Source organism: Carcharhinus amblyrhynchos, chromosome 3 (genome assembly GCF_965287045.1).
Source record: "Carcharhinus amblyrhynchos chromosome 3, sCarAmb.v2.hapA, whole genome shotgun sequence".
In the NCBI taxonomy this organism is placed as follows: domain Eukaryota; kingdom Metazoa; phylum Chordata; class Chondrichthyes; order Carcharhiniformes; family Carcharhinidae; genus Carcharhinus; species Carcharhinus amblyrhynchos.
The window spans coordinates 930,037-946,732 of record NC_137326.1 but is presented as its reverse complement, the minus strand read 5'-3'; the positions used below and the strand labels follow the sequence as shown (position 1 = coordinate 946,732).

Here is a 16,696-nt window from a genome sequence, read left to right as displayed (position 1 = left end):
ACTCTAGTGCGGCCGCACTTGGAGTACTGTGTGCAGTTCTGGTCCCCGCATTACAAGAAGGATGTGGAGGCGTTGGAGAGGGTGCAGAGGAGGTTTACTAGGATGTTGCCTGGTATGGTGGGGAGGTCCTATGAGGAGAGACTGAGGGATTTAGGGTTGTTTTCGTTGGAAAGAAGGCGGTTAAGAGGGGATCTTATTGAAACATATAAGATGATTAGAGGTTTAGATAGGGTGGATAGTGATAGCCTTTTTCCTCGGATGGAGAAAGCTAGCACGAGGGGGCATGGCTTTAAATTAAGGGGGGGTAGCTACAGGACGGATGTCAGGGGTAGGTTCTTTACCCAGCGGGTGGTGAGGGATTGGAATGCCCTGCCTGCTGCGGTTGTAAATGCGTCTAGTTTGGGGGCGTTTAAGAGATCTCTGGATAGGTTTATGGACGAAAAGGGATTGGTATAGGCTAGTGGGTCATTGTTTTTGTAACTGGTCGGCGCAACATCGTGGGCCGAAGGGCCTGTTCTGCGCTGTAATGTTCTATGTTCTATGTTCTATGTTCTAACGATGTGAAGCACTAGGCAACTCTTGAAACATCCAAGAGCAGCCCTCGCATGACCCACCGCGTGTATGCCCCTTGTTGGACAACAAGGCAGACTGAAGCAACTGTGGATTAAAAGAGAAAAACATCAATAACGTGCACATCTTATGCAAGCATTGATGATAAGCATTCAGGTGCTGCTGAAGGTGATAAAGAAGCAAATGGTATGTTGGCCTTCATAGCGAGAGGTTTCGAGCACAGGAGCAAAGATGTCCTGCTGCAGTTATACAGTACCTTGGTGAGGCCACATCTGGAATATTGTGTGCTGTTTTGGACTCCTTATCTGAGGAAGGATGTTCTATAGAGTCATCATAGCAAAGATTTACCAGGCTGATTCCTGGGATGGCAAGACTGACATATGAGGAAAAATTAAGTTGATTAGGATTATATTCACTGGAGTTCAGAAGAATGAGAGAGAATCTCATCGAAACCTATAAAATTCTAACAGGGTTAGACAGGGTAGATGCAGGAAGGATGTTCCCAATGGTGGGGGAGTCCAGAACCAGTGGTCATAATCTAAGGATAAGGGGGTAAACCTTTTAGAACTGAGGTGAGGAGAAATTTCTTCACCCAGCGGGTGGTGAATGTGTGGAATTCACTCCCACAGAAAGTAGTTGAGGCCAAAACGTTGTTTGTTTTTAAGAACAGTAAATATATGTCTTGGGGTAAAAGAGATCAAAGGATAGGGAGGAAAGGCAGGATCAGTTATTGAGTTGAATGATTAACTTTGATCGTAATGAATGATGGTACATTGTTGACGGGCCGAATAGCCTCCTCCTGCTCCTATTTTCAATGTTTCTCTTAAAACAAGAGGAAATTGTCAAGAAAAAACAGAATCAGGTTATATGATGAGAAACAAGGTGAAATGTGTTTTTGATTAGGATTAAGAAGTTCTGGTAAGGAACTGTCCACAAGTGAAAAATGGATACCTGCCATAGAGATCTGGTACAAATACGAAATGATGTAATTTGGTGAAGAGATGTGGATTAATTTTTGGCAACAAGAACCAATCTGCCAGAGACAGAACCAACAGAGAGCCTGGCAGAGAGTCCACATCAAGCTGCACCAGTGTAAGACCTGACCCTTCCTGAGAACATGACACTACCTGAACCAACTGGGGAAGACAGTATCTCAGTTGTGAACACTTCAACACAACCTCAGAACACTGCATTTAGACAACCACGGACAACATCCAAACAAAGCCAAACACACCAGAGATTGCAATAAACGCTTACAAAATGGATGCCTGAATTTTGCTGGCAACCACACAGTTACTCTCAAGTGTCTGAACTATTGACTTATTTATTAATTGTTCATTTAACTAATGTTGCTTGTTAATGTTTTACTGTTACTGGTGTCAGGAACCTTTTGATTGAAAGGGTGAGTAAATGTGAGAAGTAATGTTATTTCTAATGTTTGCTCACTTGCAGCTTTGCAATGGAACAGACACTTTATTAGACTGATCATTTGGCATCACTAATGACAGTATTGGCCATTTGCACGGCTAAAAGAGCAGTCTGTCTTCACTGTCTGTAATGTTAACATCCTTTCAATAAAGCTGTCCATTTGTTTGAACCTAAGGCCTGCAGCTTATCTTTTAATACTGTCAGAGTGGCTGTCAAAGTCACTCAGTGCTTAACATATTCAGAGTCGTCTTCAGCGTATATTTGAGGTTACATGTTTGATGTGAGTTTTGTTTGGGCAACATTCAAGGACAGGCTGAGTTTCTGACATGCAGAATTGAAGAGGTTGAGTATGGCTTGCCAATCTGGCGTAGAGTGGGCTGCCATATTGCAGTCTTCTGTAAACTGTAGATCACATGTGTCTGTGATGATCAGTTTAGTTTTTGTATGGAGTTCACTGAGGTTAAAGAGTTTTCCAAATGGGCAGTATTTAGTACTGACACCAGAGAGCGGTTGCTCTTTTGAGGTGAACAGCCACAGTCAGGTAGATTGAAAATGGTACGGGACTATCGCACAACCTCGCCTGACCCCAGCTCAGATTTTGAAGGTATTTGTTTCAGATCTCCCACAGTTTTATATCATCATGAAGCAATTGAATGATTGTGATGCAGTTTCTTGGACATAGAAATGTTTGGAACTTAATCCAGGGAGGCCTGTGATTCCCTGAGTGAGCTGGGTGAATGCAGTGTAGAGTTCCCACTGTTGTCCTGGACATTATTGTACAGGAGTTAGAAACTATTCACCCAATCACTTCAGACTCATCTTTTATTGTAGGCTTTCAAATATCAAGTTAAAGTTTTAATGTTTGTGAATAGATGGGGTTTGAAGTTATTCTAAATGTGCTGCATTTTGATCAATTAACATGTGCTTTCTTTGAATTCCAGTATGGATACCACACCTGACAAACTCGCCCTCCCTCATTGTAATGGTGGGTCTCCCAGCTCGAGGGAAAACTTACATATCAAAGAAACTCACTCGTTACTTCAACTGGATTGGGGTCCCAACTAAAGGTAAATTCCCAAATGTGGTGATCCAAATGCTGAAAGGTATACCACCAGTAAAGATGACCAGCACCAATAGGCAGACAGGATTATAATTTGATACAGGACTGTTGGACATTACCTTATTTCATAAAATGAGCCTGCGGGGTATATGGATCAGTGTAAATCATCCAGAGAGTGATCTGGCACAGAGGGACGTTCCCACATGAATGGCATCTTAAACATTGTGGATAATAATTATCTGTATCAGGGAGACATCATTGCAAATCTCTTCAAGTTGTATTATTCAGTGGCCCTTGTTTTGGTTTTTATTTTGAGATATTACAATATGTGAAAATAGACTGTTCTGCGATCAATCAATCAGAGTTTCTGGTAATGGGGTTCAACTGAAAGGGGGAGGGTCGGTGGGTACAGGGCGCGCTGATTATCCTTTTGCTCCATCAGTATTGTTTTCAAACATGGAAGATAGGAGCAGGAGAAGACCACTCGGCCCTTTGAGCCTGCTCCGCCATTCGTCACAAAATGGCTGATCATCCAACTCAAAATAGCCTAATCCTGCTTTCTCCCCATAATCTTTGATCCCATTTGCCCCCAAGGGCAACATCTAGCCGCTTCTTAAGTGCATTCAATGTTTTGGCATTAACGACTGTTATAGGAGTAGGGTATTCAAAAAGATCATGATGGCCCAACTTATTTTTCTGCCTGCCTTCCATAACTAAAGAACAAAGAAAATTACAGCACAGGAAGAGGTCCTGCACCAACCATGCTGCCCGACTGAACTAAAACCCCCTAGCCATCCCTCTCTTTTCGTCCTAATTATGTATTTGTCCAGACGCCCCTTAAAAGTCACTACTGTATCCACCTCCACCACCTCCTGGGCAGTGAGTTCCAGGCACCCACCACCCTCTGTGTAAAAAAAAAAAATTTGCCTCAAATCTCCTTTAAGTCGCACCTTAAACCTATGGTCCCTTGTAATTGACTCTTCCACCCTGGGAAAAAGCTTCTGACTATCTACTCTACATGCCCCTCATAATCTTGTAGACTTCTATCAAATCGCCTCTCAACCTCCATCATTCCAGTTAAAACAAACCAAGTTTCTCCAACCTCTCCTCAAAGCTAATGCCCTCCATACCAGGCAACATCCTGGTAAATCTTTTCTGTACCCTCTTCAAAGCCTCCACATCTTTCTAGTAGTGTGGCAACCAGAATTTTGAACACTGTATTCCAAGTGTGGCCTAACTAAGGTTCTATATATCTGTAACATGACTTGCCAATTTTTAAACTCAATACTGCAGCCGATGAAGGCAAGCATGCTTCCTTGACTACCTTCTCCACCTGCATTGCCACTTTCAGTGACCTGTGTACCTGTACACCCAGATCCATTTGCCTATCAATACTCTTTAAGGGTTCTGCTATTTACTGTATATTTCCTATCTTTATTAGTCCTTCCAAAATGCCTCGCCTCACATTTGTCTGGATTAAACTCCATCTGCTATCTCTCCGTCCAAGTCTCCAACTGATCTATATCCTGCTGTATCCTCTGATGGTCCTCATCGTTATCCGCAAATTCGCCAACCTTTGTGCCATGAGCAATCTTACTAATCAAACCAGTTACATTTTCTTCCACATCATATATCAGCAAAGGTCCCAGCCCTGATCCCTGAGGAATGCCACTTGTCACAGCCCTCCATTCAGAAACACACCCTTCCACTGCTACTCTCTGTCTTCTGTGACTGATGTGGAGATGTCGGCGTTGGACTGGGGTAAACAGTAAGAAGTCTGACAACACCAGGTTAAAGTCCAACCGACTTATTTGATAGTAAACTCGCAAGCTTTTGGGGTTCGCCTCTTCGAACCTTTAGGTTAGGTGTAAAGATTCGCATTCTAATCGGTAACCTGTAAACTGTCTGTGCTGTTATATGCTCTGTCCGAGGCCAGAACTCTCCATTCGCCTGACGAAGAGGCAAACCCCGAAAGCTTGCGAGTTTACTATCAAATAAATTGGTTGGACTTAAACCTGGTGTTGTCAGACTTCTTTGTATGACTGAACCAGTTCTGTATCCACCTTGCCAGCTCACCTCTGATCCCATACGACTTCACATTCTGCACCAGTCTGCCATGAGGGACCTTGTCAGCCCATATAGACAACATCCACTGCCCTACCCTCATCAGTCATCTTCGTCACTTCCTCGAAAAACTCGATCAAGTTCGTGAGACGCGACCTCCCCTTCACAAAACCATGTTGCCTCTCACTAACACGTCCACTTATTTCCAAGTGGGAGTGGATCCTGTCTCGAAGAATCCTCTCCAATAATTCCCCAACCACTGATGTAAGGCTCACCAGCCTGTAATTACCTGGATTATTCTTGCTGCCCTTCTTAAACAAAGGAACCACATTGGCTATCTTCCAATCCTCTGGGACCTCCCCATTAGCCAGTGAGGATACAAAGATTTCTCTCTGTCAAAGAAGTTTCCAAATATTCCTGACCCTCTGAGTGAAAAAAATTCTCCTGTTTTAAATGGAAGACCCCTTATTCTGAAACTGTGTTGTGGGAGTGGGTGGGTACCCCATTCTTTGTGTTGTGGTGGGGAGGGGTGCATGCCATTTTCTTTGTGCTGTTGGAGGGGGGCTGTGATGGTGCCTTGTTCTTTGTGTTGTGGGGGGGGGGGGTAGGTGGTCTTTCATTTAACTTCTAAGATCAAATGTCCCAATGTCAGAGTCCCAGTGTTGCACGTGTCTTTTGACCCCCACCCCTCCAGCGGGCTGCATGGTCCTTGCCAGCACTTTGAACTTGTGCAAAGAACAAGGCACCACCGCCCCCCCAACAGCACAAAGAACATGGCATGTGCTACACACACACACACACACACACACACACACACACACACACACACACACACACACCATTAAACCAGGTGAGGAAAGGTGTTTGTGAAACCGATGAGTTTCACACAGCTTCTCTTGCCTGATCCAACTCTCTTCAATTTTGGGAGAATTGCATCCATTAAATTGAGATGAATTACTCTGTCTGGAACCGGCTCAGTCCACATGCCACGGATAGCATCTGGTCCCTTCAAAGTCTGTCTTGCTTGGTAACTTACTGAACTCATTAGGCATTATTGTGCAATCCATTTAGGGTGCTGCTTGATTTTGAATTTGAGTTTTGTTGCTGATATCCTATGTAAGAGATTGTTTGTTTATGTTTTATGAGTACGGTGCTTATCTTGGGTATAAAGTGTGGGAAAGATTATGATGCTTGCTTGTGAAGCTTCATATCAAAACTCTGAAATATTGTACATGACGAGTTTGTGTTGTTATTTAAGGGGTGTAACACCTTTTCACAGTGTGGTGATCCATTAATAGTAAATCGTATATAATTGGATAACTGTCTTCTATTTTCACAGCGTTTAATGTTGGGCAGTATCGACGTGAGCTGGTGAAGACTTATAAATCCTTTGAGTTTTTCCTTCCTGACAATGAAGAAGGCTTGCAAATCCGAAGGTAATGCTCACTGGGACTTCAGTCCCTTAACATCATGGCTGTTTGCTGTTTATTAACCACATTAGACTGATTGCCTTTGGTCTGTCTGCAGGCAATGTGCATCCACAGCCATGAATGATGTGAAGAAATATCTTGACGAGGAAGGAGGACAAGTGGCAGTAAGTACACAGAGAGCTTGATTCAGTTTCTCACAAAGTGCTTCCTGTGCTTAGATCTATTTTGTGTAATGACCATCATTCCCACAAGTCAGTTTGCCACAGCAAGACCCAAGGAATAGAAATGTGATGAATGACATGTTAATGTTTAGTTGGTGGTATGGTACTGCTCAGGAAACTGGGAGTATTCCCCACTGTTACTAAAGAATCTTAAACATCTGTCTGAGACACCGGAAAGAGCCAGACAAGAACTCAGTTTAGCACTTCTGACACTGGGTGTTTTTCAGTACTACATCAGAGTGCTAGCTTAGGTATGTGGTTAAACTGATGCATCCCAGAACCTTTGAGCCCAGAGACAGAATGGTCATCACTGAGGTTGACTAATGCCTTGGTGTGTTCAGGTGAGAACCTCTGGAACTGTGACATCGGGATGTTAGACATAGGGACAGGATTAGGCCATTAAACCTTCCCCACCCCCTCCTCTGTTCAACAGTTTGATGGTGAGTTAAATGGGTAGTAAAATCAGCAGCTTTTTAAACAATTCTATTTGAATTAAACCAGAATAGATGCAGGATTTGACAGCAATGATGACTGCTTAAAAGAAGGATTTAGCCATAAAGACGAGGAAAGCTCTTATCTCATTCTGATTTATCTTCAACTAAAACTCAGTTGGAATAAACAGAACGGGTCCAAGGATCAGAAGGTCAAGCGAAGCAGTGTGATCTGTGTAATTAGTTGGAGTGTGTGTGGACATGCGTTACGATGCAGCAAAGTAACAGAAGCTCATGGCGATGGTTATAATCAGAATGACAGACTTCATAATGAAATAGGCAAGTTGAGTTCAAATCATTGGAGGTGGCACTGCAAGTTAAAAATCAGAATAATAGACCAGAAGGAGGCCATTTTGTGCCCATCTGTACTGGCTTTTTTAATGATGAAGTGGCTGAAAAAGTATCAGCTTAAGTTTATAAATAGAGGCACAGAATATAAAAGATGATACTGGAACAGGTTTCAGTTGGAACATTGTGGACAATTCTGGGTATCACGTTTCAGGAACTATATATAAAGACCTTGGGTAAAATACTCAATTTAGAGGATGTTATCAGGGATGAGGGACTTCAGTTATGAAGAAAGATTGGAAAACTTATGAGTGTTTTGGTTACAAGATGACCTTAGAGATTTTCAAGGTGATGGGTGGTTTTGATTGAGTAAATAAACAGGAGAAAATATCACTCTAGTGAATGGATTAATAGCTGGCAGTAGTGAATAAAGATCTGAAACAGGTCACTCCCTCTGAACAGATTCTGGAGGCTGATCCCGTAAATAATTCTGGAAAGAAGTTGGACAGTTACTAAAGGATGAGGAACTTACAGGATTGAGGACAGTAAAACGAGCGTGATGTGAAATACGTCTGCTGTTTCCAAGAGCCAGTGTGACATGATGGGCCAAATTGTCTCTTTTTGTGCTGTAATTTCTATGAATGAGACCAGTAAAATGCGTTAAGTGTTCTCCAATAGGTAATAGACTCCAGAACCCTTTATTAGTTAAATTGCTTTGTGTATTAGAACATTGAACATAGAACATCACAGCGCAGTACAGGCCCTTTGGCCCTCAATGTTGCGCCGACCTGTGAAACCAATCTAAAGTCCATCTAACCTACACTATTCCAATATCATCCATATGTTTATCCAATGACCATTTAAATGCCCTTAATGTCAGCGAATCCACAACTGCTGCAGGCAGGGAATTCCATGCTCTTACTACCCTCTGAGTAAAGAACCTACCTCTGACATCTGTCCTATTTCTATCATCCCTCAATTTAAAGCTATGTCCCCTCGTGTTAGCCATCTCCACGAGGAACAAGGCTCTCACTGTCCACCCTATCCTCTGATCATCTTATACGTCTCTATTATGTCACTTCTTAACCTTCTTCTCTCTAATGAAAACGGCCTTAAGTCCCTCAGTCTTTCCTCATAAGACCTTCTCACCATACCAGGCAACATCCTGGTAAACCTCCTCTGCACCCTTTCCAATGCTTCCACATCTTTCTTGTAATGCGGCGACCAGAACTGTACGCAATACTCCAACTGTGGCCGCACCAGAGTTTTGTACAGTTGCAACATGACCTCATGGCTCCAAAACTCAATCCCTCTACCAATAAAAGCTAACACACCGTACACCTTCTTAACAACCCTATCAACCTGGGTGCCAACTTTCAGGGATTGATGCACATGGACACCAAGATCTCTCTGCTCATCCACACCAAGTATCTTACCATTAGCCCTATATTCTGTATTCCTGTTACTCCTTCCAAAGTGAATCATTTCACACTTTTCCGCATTAAATTCCATTTGCCACCTCTCAGCCCAGCTCTGCAGCTTATCTATGTCCCTCTGTAACCTGCAACATCCTTCTGCACTGTCCACAACTCCACAGACTTTAGTGTCATCCGCAAATTTACTAACCCATCCTTCTATGGCCTCATCTAGGTCATTTATGAAAATGACAAACAGCAGTGGCCCCAAAACAGATCCCTGCAGTACACCACTAGTAACTGAACTCCAGGATGAACATTTCCCATCAATCACCACCCTCTGTCTTCTATCAGCTAGCCAATTCCTGATCCAAACTGCTAAATCACCCTCAACTCCGTGCCTCTGTATTTTCTGCAATAGCTTACCATGGGGAACCTTATCAAACGCTTTCCTGAAATCCATATACACCACGTCAACTGCTTTACCCTCATCCACCTCTTTGGTCACCTTTTCAAAAAACTCAATAAGGTTTGTGAGGCACGACCTACCCTTCTCAAAACCTAAAATTAGGGACTGGTCCGTCCCATCTGGTTAGTTCCCAGCAAGCTCCCAACTGTCTTACTTGCTGAAATTATTTCTAATAATCTCCAAACAGGTCTTTGATGCCACAAACACAACACGGGAGCGGAGAGAAACCATTCTAAACTTTGCAGAACAGAACGGATACAAGGTTAGTTTGCTGTGATTCCTGGATTAGCTTTGCCTTGTGGCATTGCAAGGCTTTCCTGTTTCAAGCTGTGAATGTATGAGGGAAAAGATCCTGTTGCATTTATCTCCTAATGTTTGCTGTATTTATTCTGATTCTGTGCTGCTCACTCAATTTGCACAATGTACTTCAGCACGAAGCTCAGCTTGTCAACAAAGGGAAATGGAATGGATAGGAACTGGGTTTCATACAGGGTGATGTAAGGATCCTGTACCACTGTGCCCTTGTATCTTAATACTTCCTGCTGTCTTTTTGTACACTCCTATTCCATTTTTATTTCATCATTTCCTTTCTATTTACTTCAGTTCTTCAAGTTGATAAATTGCACCCACACATGAGTTGACAGCAGCCACCAGACCTGCCCTTCTACTACCAGGCCCAAATATTCTCTATCGATTGTGAAATATACTTTGCCTTTTTTTTTCTCACCGTTCTTTTGATATAATCTATCCATCCAAAGCCCAGGACAGAGTATCTCTTCAAACTGGTGCTGCCATTGTAATGTTCCCAGGAGGAACAAGTAGGAAAGTGGTAGAGAATGGGCTGATGTGCTTAACCTCCTCTTCAGTTGTGTCTGTATTTTGAGCTTGTGTGTGTTTGTCCTCCAGTCTGGCCAGCTTGTAACTGAAGCAGCTGCCTTAAATTTTATTCATTTGTGGATATTGACCGTGCTGACTATCCCAGCATTTATTATCCATTCCTGTTTGAGAAGGGGATGGAGAACCATCACTTTGAGTAGTTTGAGTCATTTCAGAGGAATGTGGAGCCAATTATGGGACTGGAGTGACATGCATTCCAGATTGGTAATGGTGGCAGATTTCCTTCTCTGAAGGACATTAGTGAATTGGATTTATTCTTACAGCAATCCAGTAGTTATGTCCTCACCATTACTGATGTTTGATTTTACTTAAGTGAAGTTGATTGCATTAACTGCTTTGGTGGGATTTGAACTCTGATCTCCATTTATTAGTGCAGTTTGCAGCAGTAGGTGTGATGTGTCTGTGAGTGCGTGCGTGCAATGAGACTTGTACAGCAATGCTACAAATGGTTGACTGCATTAATTCTACAGGTCCACCACCCAAGCTGGCAATCTTTAAATAGTGTGAAAAATCGATCCACTAAATCGATGGCAGATCCTACAACCGTTGTAATAAAATCTGCAAAAACACCGTTTGCAATAGAACATAGAAAAACTAAGCACAAACAGGCCCTTCGGCCCACATGTTGCGCCGATCATATCCCTACCTACTAGGCTTACCGAAAACCCTCAATCCTATTAAATCCCATGTACTCATCCAGAAGTCTCTTAAAAGACCCTATCAAATTTGCCTCCACTACCATTGATGGCAGCCGATTCCACTCACCCACCGCCCTCTGAGTGAAAAACTTACCCCTGACATCTCCTCTGTACCTACTCCCCAGCACCTTAAACCTGTGTCCTCTCGTAGCAACCATTTCAGCCCTGGGAAAAAGCTTCTGAGAATCCACCCGATCAATACCTCTCAACATCTTATACACCTCTATCAGGTCACCTCTCATCCTTTGTCTCTCCAAGGAGAAAAGACCGAGCTCCCTCAACCAATCCTCATAAGGCATGCCACCCAATCCAGGCAACATCCTTGTAAATCTCCTCTGCACCTTTTCAATATCTTCCACACCCTTCCTGTAATGACGCGACTAGAACTGCGCACAGTACTCCAAGTGGGGTCTGACTAGAGTCTTATAAAGCTGCAGTGTTATCTCCCAACTCCTAAACTCAATCCCTCGATTGATGAACGCCAGTACACCATACGCCTTCTTAACCACACCCTCTACCTGTGAGGCCAATTTATGAGTCCTATGGATCTGGACTCCAAGGTCCTTCTGATCCTCTACACTGCTAAGAGTCTTGTCCTTGATAGTACACTTCATCATCCCATTTGACCTGCCAAAATGGACCACTACACATTTATCTGGGTTGAAGTCCATCTGCCACTTCTCCACTCAGTCTTGCATCCTAACTATGTCACACTGCAACTTCTGACATCCCTCCAAACTATCCACAACACCACCAACCTTCATGTCATTGGCAAACTTACCAACCCATCCCTCCACTTCCTCATCCAGGTCATTTATAAAAATCACAAACAGTAAGGGTCTCAGAACAGATCCTGAGGCACTGCACTGGTGACCGACCTCCATGCAGAAAAATACCCATCCACAACCACTCTCTGTCTTCTGCGGGCAAGCCAGTTCTGGATCCACAAGGCAACAATCCCTTGGATCCCATGCCCTCTCACTTTCTCAAGAAGTCTTGCATGGGGGACCTTATCAAATGTCTTGCTGAAGTCCATGTAAACCACATCCACTGCTCGTCCTTCGTCAATGTGTTCAGTCACATTCTCAAAGAACGCAACCAGGCTTGTAAGGCACAACCTGCCCTTGACAAAACCGTGCTGACTACTTTTGAGCATACTAAACTTCTCTAAATGTTCATAAGTCCTGTCCCTCAGGATCTTCTCCGTCAGCTTACCAACCACTGAGGTTAGACTCACCGGTCGGTAGCTTCCTGGGCTATCCCTATTCCCTTTCTTGAATATAGGAACCACGTCCACAATCCTCCGGAACCTCTCCCTGTCTCCATCGAAGACGCAGAGATCATCGCCAAAGGCTCTGCAATCTCTTCCCTCGCCTCCCACAGTAACCTGGGGTACATCCCGTCCGGTCCCAGCAACTTATTTATCTTGATGTGTTGGAAATTTTGAACAGCATCCTCTTTCTTAACGTCCACATACTCAATCTTTTCAGTCCACCACAAGCCTGCAGTACAACCACCCAGATCTTTTTCCACCATGAATACCGAAGTAAAGTATTCATTAAGCACCTCTGCTATTTCTACCGGTTCTGTACAAACTTTCCCACCTCCACATTTTATAGGTCCTATTCCTTCCCATCTTATCCTTTCACTCTTTACACATATATTTGTAGAACGCCTTAGGGTTCTCCTTAATCTTACCCACCAAGGCCACCTCATGACCCCTTCTGGCTCTTCTAATTTCCTTCTTAAGTTCCTTCCTACAAGCCGTACACTCCTCTAGATCCCTAACATCGCCTAGCTCCCTGAACCTTTTGTATGCTTTGCTTTTCTTTTTGACTAGGCTCATTACAACTTTTGTGCACCACAGTTCCTGGCTTTCTAGTAGCTCTTGACTGGACTCTTCACCTCGCAGAGGCTGGAGGTGCTGGAAAAGTTAACAGTGCCGATACATTGCAAGAATGTGCCACATTCTTCAAATGAGAGGTCTAGTTAGATACAAATCAGCTGGTGATGATGATACAGGAATCACAATTAAATACTGTAAACTTGGTCATTTATAGTATGGCAACAGATAAAATGCTGATGAAAGTACGAGATTTTTGTAAAAGAAAAGAACTGGTTTACTATTGCCCAAATTTGATTCCCGCCCCAGACAGAGGTTTCATCATCAGGCTCCCAAGAGGGACCTCACACCGACTCATGATCATTTTGTTAAAGATTGCAATAAATTAATTGGAAAGCATTTGTAGAAACGATGTGTTCAGTTTGTACTTCTGTGAATGAATGTGGGTCAGTAAAGTTGACCTAAAAACAGCTGAGAGAATTGTACAATTATATAGTGGCAGACAGTGTCAGAAAAGAAGATTTTAAAGGGTGGAGTGAATGAGGGGAGGGTGGGATATTAAAGGATTCAGAGCGTGAGGGGAAGAGTGGGATTAAACTGGGTGGGATATTAAAGGGTGAGGGGGAGATTGGGATTAGACTAGTTGGGATATTATTTAAGGGTCTGGGGAGTGAAGGGGAAAGTCTGATTAGACCTGGCTATTTAGAGGGGTGGGGAGTGAGGGGGAGAGTGGGATTAGACTGAAATGGAAAGATTAAGCTTAAAGAATTTGTTTTTTTTTCTCTTCTCATCACTGATTTTCTGATCTGTTTTGTGGTCCAAGGTGTTCTTCGTGGAATCGGTGTGTGAAGACCCGGAGGTTATTGAGACGAACATTGTGGTAGGTTAGAGATTGATAACTGAGATTTTTTTGATGCACTGGTTTGGACAGTAATGACTTAATTTGTAATTCAGCTGGAATTGGATTGGTTCCCAGCCGTGTTAATACTAGTTTTGACCTCTGGATTGTCCTTCACCTGAGCACTCAGCAAGTCTGTCTGAGATTGAGTAGGTGCCAGAGAAAATCAGTGCAGCAAAATCACTGTTTCTGTTGTTTCAATTGTCTGTTTAAAAGTGTCAAAAGCAGAGATTTACCAGTTTCTATGGCAATGTGAATGCTTAGTATTTACATGTGAAAAATATAAAGTCCTGTTTGGCTGTGATGTAACACTGGATTTTCAGAGTTCCCATTTATTTTTGTGTTACTGTGAATATTGTTGGTTTCCTCGGTCTAAAGCACATTACTAACGCTACATTTCACTCCGATTAGCAAGTCAAACTGGGCAGCCCAGACTACAGCGACTGTAACAATGATGAAGCGATATCCGACTTCCTAAAAAGGATAGAGTGTTACCAAAACACGTATGAGCCTTTGGATGAAGTGTCAGATAAGTACGTTAGCCTTCCTTCCCGTATGTTACCAATAGACAACACAAAGGCATATCAGCCAGTGAGTCTGAGCACACTCTGCACTTCGTGCCCCATTTAATATCCCACCCAGTCTAATCTCACACTCCTCCTCACTCCCTGCACCCTTTAATATCCCACCCAGTTTAATTCCACTCACCCTCACTCCCCATACCCTTTAATATCCCACTCTCCCCCTCACTCCCCGCACCCTTTAATATCCCATCCAGTCTAATCCCACTCCCCCCTCACTCCCTGCACCCTTTAATATCCCATCCAGATTTACATCCTGGTAAATCTCTTCTGCACCCTTTCCAATGCATCAATGTCCTTCCGGTAGTGTGGCAACCAGAATTGTATACAATACTTCAAATGCAGTCGAACCAAAGTCTTATACAGCTGCAACATGATTTTCCAATTCCTACACTCAGTGCCCTAATCGATGAAGGCCAGCATGCCATCCATCCGTCTTCTTGACCACCTTGTCCAGCTGAGTTGCCAACTTCAGGGAACTGTGGATCTGCATGCCTAAATCCCTCTGTATGCTAATATTTTTAAAGTCTATCATTTACTGTATACTTTCCTCCTGCAGTTGACCATCCAAATCACATCACCTCACATTTGTCTGGGTTAAATTCCATCTGCCATCTTTTGGCCCAGGTCTCCAGTTGATTTGTATCCTGTTGCATCCTCTGACAATCCTCCTCACTATCAGCTGCTCCCCAATTTTTGTATCATTTGCAAATTTACTAATCAGACCGCCTACATTTTTCTCCAAATCATTTATTTATATATACAACAGAGGCCCAGCACTGATCCTTGTGGAACACCGTTTGTCACAAACCTCCATTTAGAAAAGTCCCCTTCCACTGTTACTCTCTGCTTTCTATGCCCAAGCTGGTCTTGTCTCCATTTTACCAGCTCACCTCAGATCCCTACTGACTTCACCTTCTGTATCAGCCTCCCAAGGGGAACCTTATCGAAGACTTTACTAAAGTCCATGCGTACGACACCCAGTGCCCTGCCCTGGACAATTTTTTATTGTCACTTCCTCAAAGAACTCAATCGTGGGCCGAAGGGCCTGTTCTGCGCTGTAATGTTCTATGTTCAATCAAGTTTGTGAGACATGACCTCCCTTTCACAAAACCATGCTGCCTATCGCTAATCAGCTTATTCTCTTCCAGATATCAGTACATCCTGTCCCTAAGAATCTTCTCCAATGATTTCCCCACCGCTGGTGCAAGACTCTCTTGCTTGTAATTTCCCAGATTGTCTCTTCTGTCCTCCTTAAACAGAGGAACAGTGTTAGCTGTCCACCAGTCCTCTGGTACCTCGCCAGTGGCTAAAGAGGATACAGAGATTTTGCCTATCGCCTCAGCAATTTCTTATCTTGCCTCTCTCTGTATTTTGGAACAGAATATCTTATTGAAACATATAAGATGATTAGAGGTTTAGATAGTGTGGACAGTGATAGCCTTTTTCCTCGGATGGAGAAAGCTAGCACGAGGGGGCATAGCTTTAAATTAAGGGGTGGTAGTTATAGGACGCATGTCAGGGGTAGGTTCTTTACCCAGAGGGTGGTGAGGGATTGGAATGCCCTGCCTGCTGCAGTTGTAAATGCGCCTAGTTTGGGGGCGTTCAAGAGACCCGTGGATAGGTTTATGGATGGAAAGGGTTTGGTTTAGGTTAGAGGGTCATTGCCTTTTAACTGGTCAGTGCAACATCGTGGGCCGAAGGGCCTGTTCTGCGCTGTAATGTTCTATGTTCTATCTGGCCCTGAGGACTTGTCTACCTTAATGTTTTTCAAAACCACCAACACCTCTCTTTTTATCTCAACATGTCCTAGAATGTCAACATCCTCCTTTCTACACTCACCACCCACCACATCCTTTCCCTTTGTGAATACTGATACACAGTACTTGTTAAGGACCTCATTTGGCTCCACACACACATTCCCTCCACTGTCCTTGAGTGGACCCATCTTTTCCTTAGCTCCCCTCTTATATACATATAAAAGTCTTTGGATTCTCCTTAATCCTGCCTGCTCAGGATCTTACATGGCCTCCTTTAGCCCTCCGAAGTCTCTGTTTAATCTTTTTCCTGCTACCTTTGTTTCTCTCCAGCCTTTTCCGTTTTCAATTTCCTGAAATTTATGTATGTCTCCTTTTTCACTAAACTTACAATCTCTCTTGTCATCCAAGGTTGCAAAGTCTTGCCATCTTTATCCTTCATTTTTACAGAGAGATACTTGTCCTGATTGTTAACAACTGACTTTTAAAAGACTGCCACGTATCAGATGTGGATTTACATTCAAACAGCTGCTTCCAGTCTACATTCCCTAGCTCATACCTAAAACTGTAGTAGTTAACCTAGTAC

General features: G+C 43.3%; 1 protein-coding gene across 7 annotated transcripts in view; it reads left to right on the top strand.

Moving 5' to 3' along the window:
• The window catches only part of LOC145362625 (6-phosphofructo-2-kinase/fructose-2,6-bisphosphatase 4), a 227,843-nt gene that overhangs the window by 113,218 nt on the left and 97,929 nt on the right, over nt 1-16,696 (top strand). For all 7 annotated transcript variants that reach the window (XM_080218598.1, XM_080218593.1, XM_080218595.1 and 4 more), the window contains 6 exons: nt 2,940-3,065; nt 6,462-6,558; nt 6,650-6,716; nt 9,624-9,698; nt 13,698-13,754; nt 14,184-14,305. In XM_080218598.1, coding sequence (XP_080074724.1) covers nt 2,981-3,065; nt 6,462-6,558; nt 6,650-6,716; nt 9,624-9,698; nt 13,698-13,754; nt 14,184-14,305 — 503 coding nt within the window. In that variant the 5' untranslated portion in view covers nt 2,940-2,980. The remainder of the gene's footprint in view (nt 1-2,939; nt 3,066-6,461; nt 6,559-6,649; nt 6,717-9,623; nt 9,699-13,697; nt 13,755-14,183; nt 14,306-16,696) is intronic.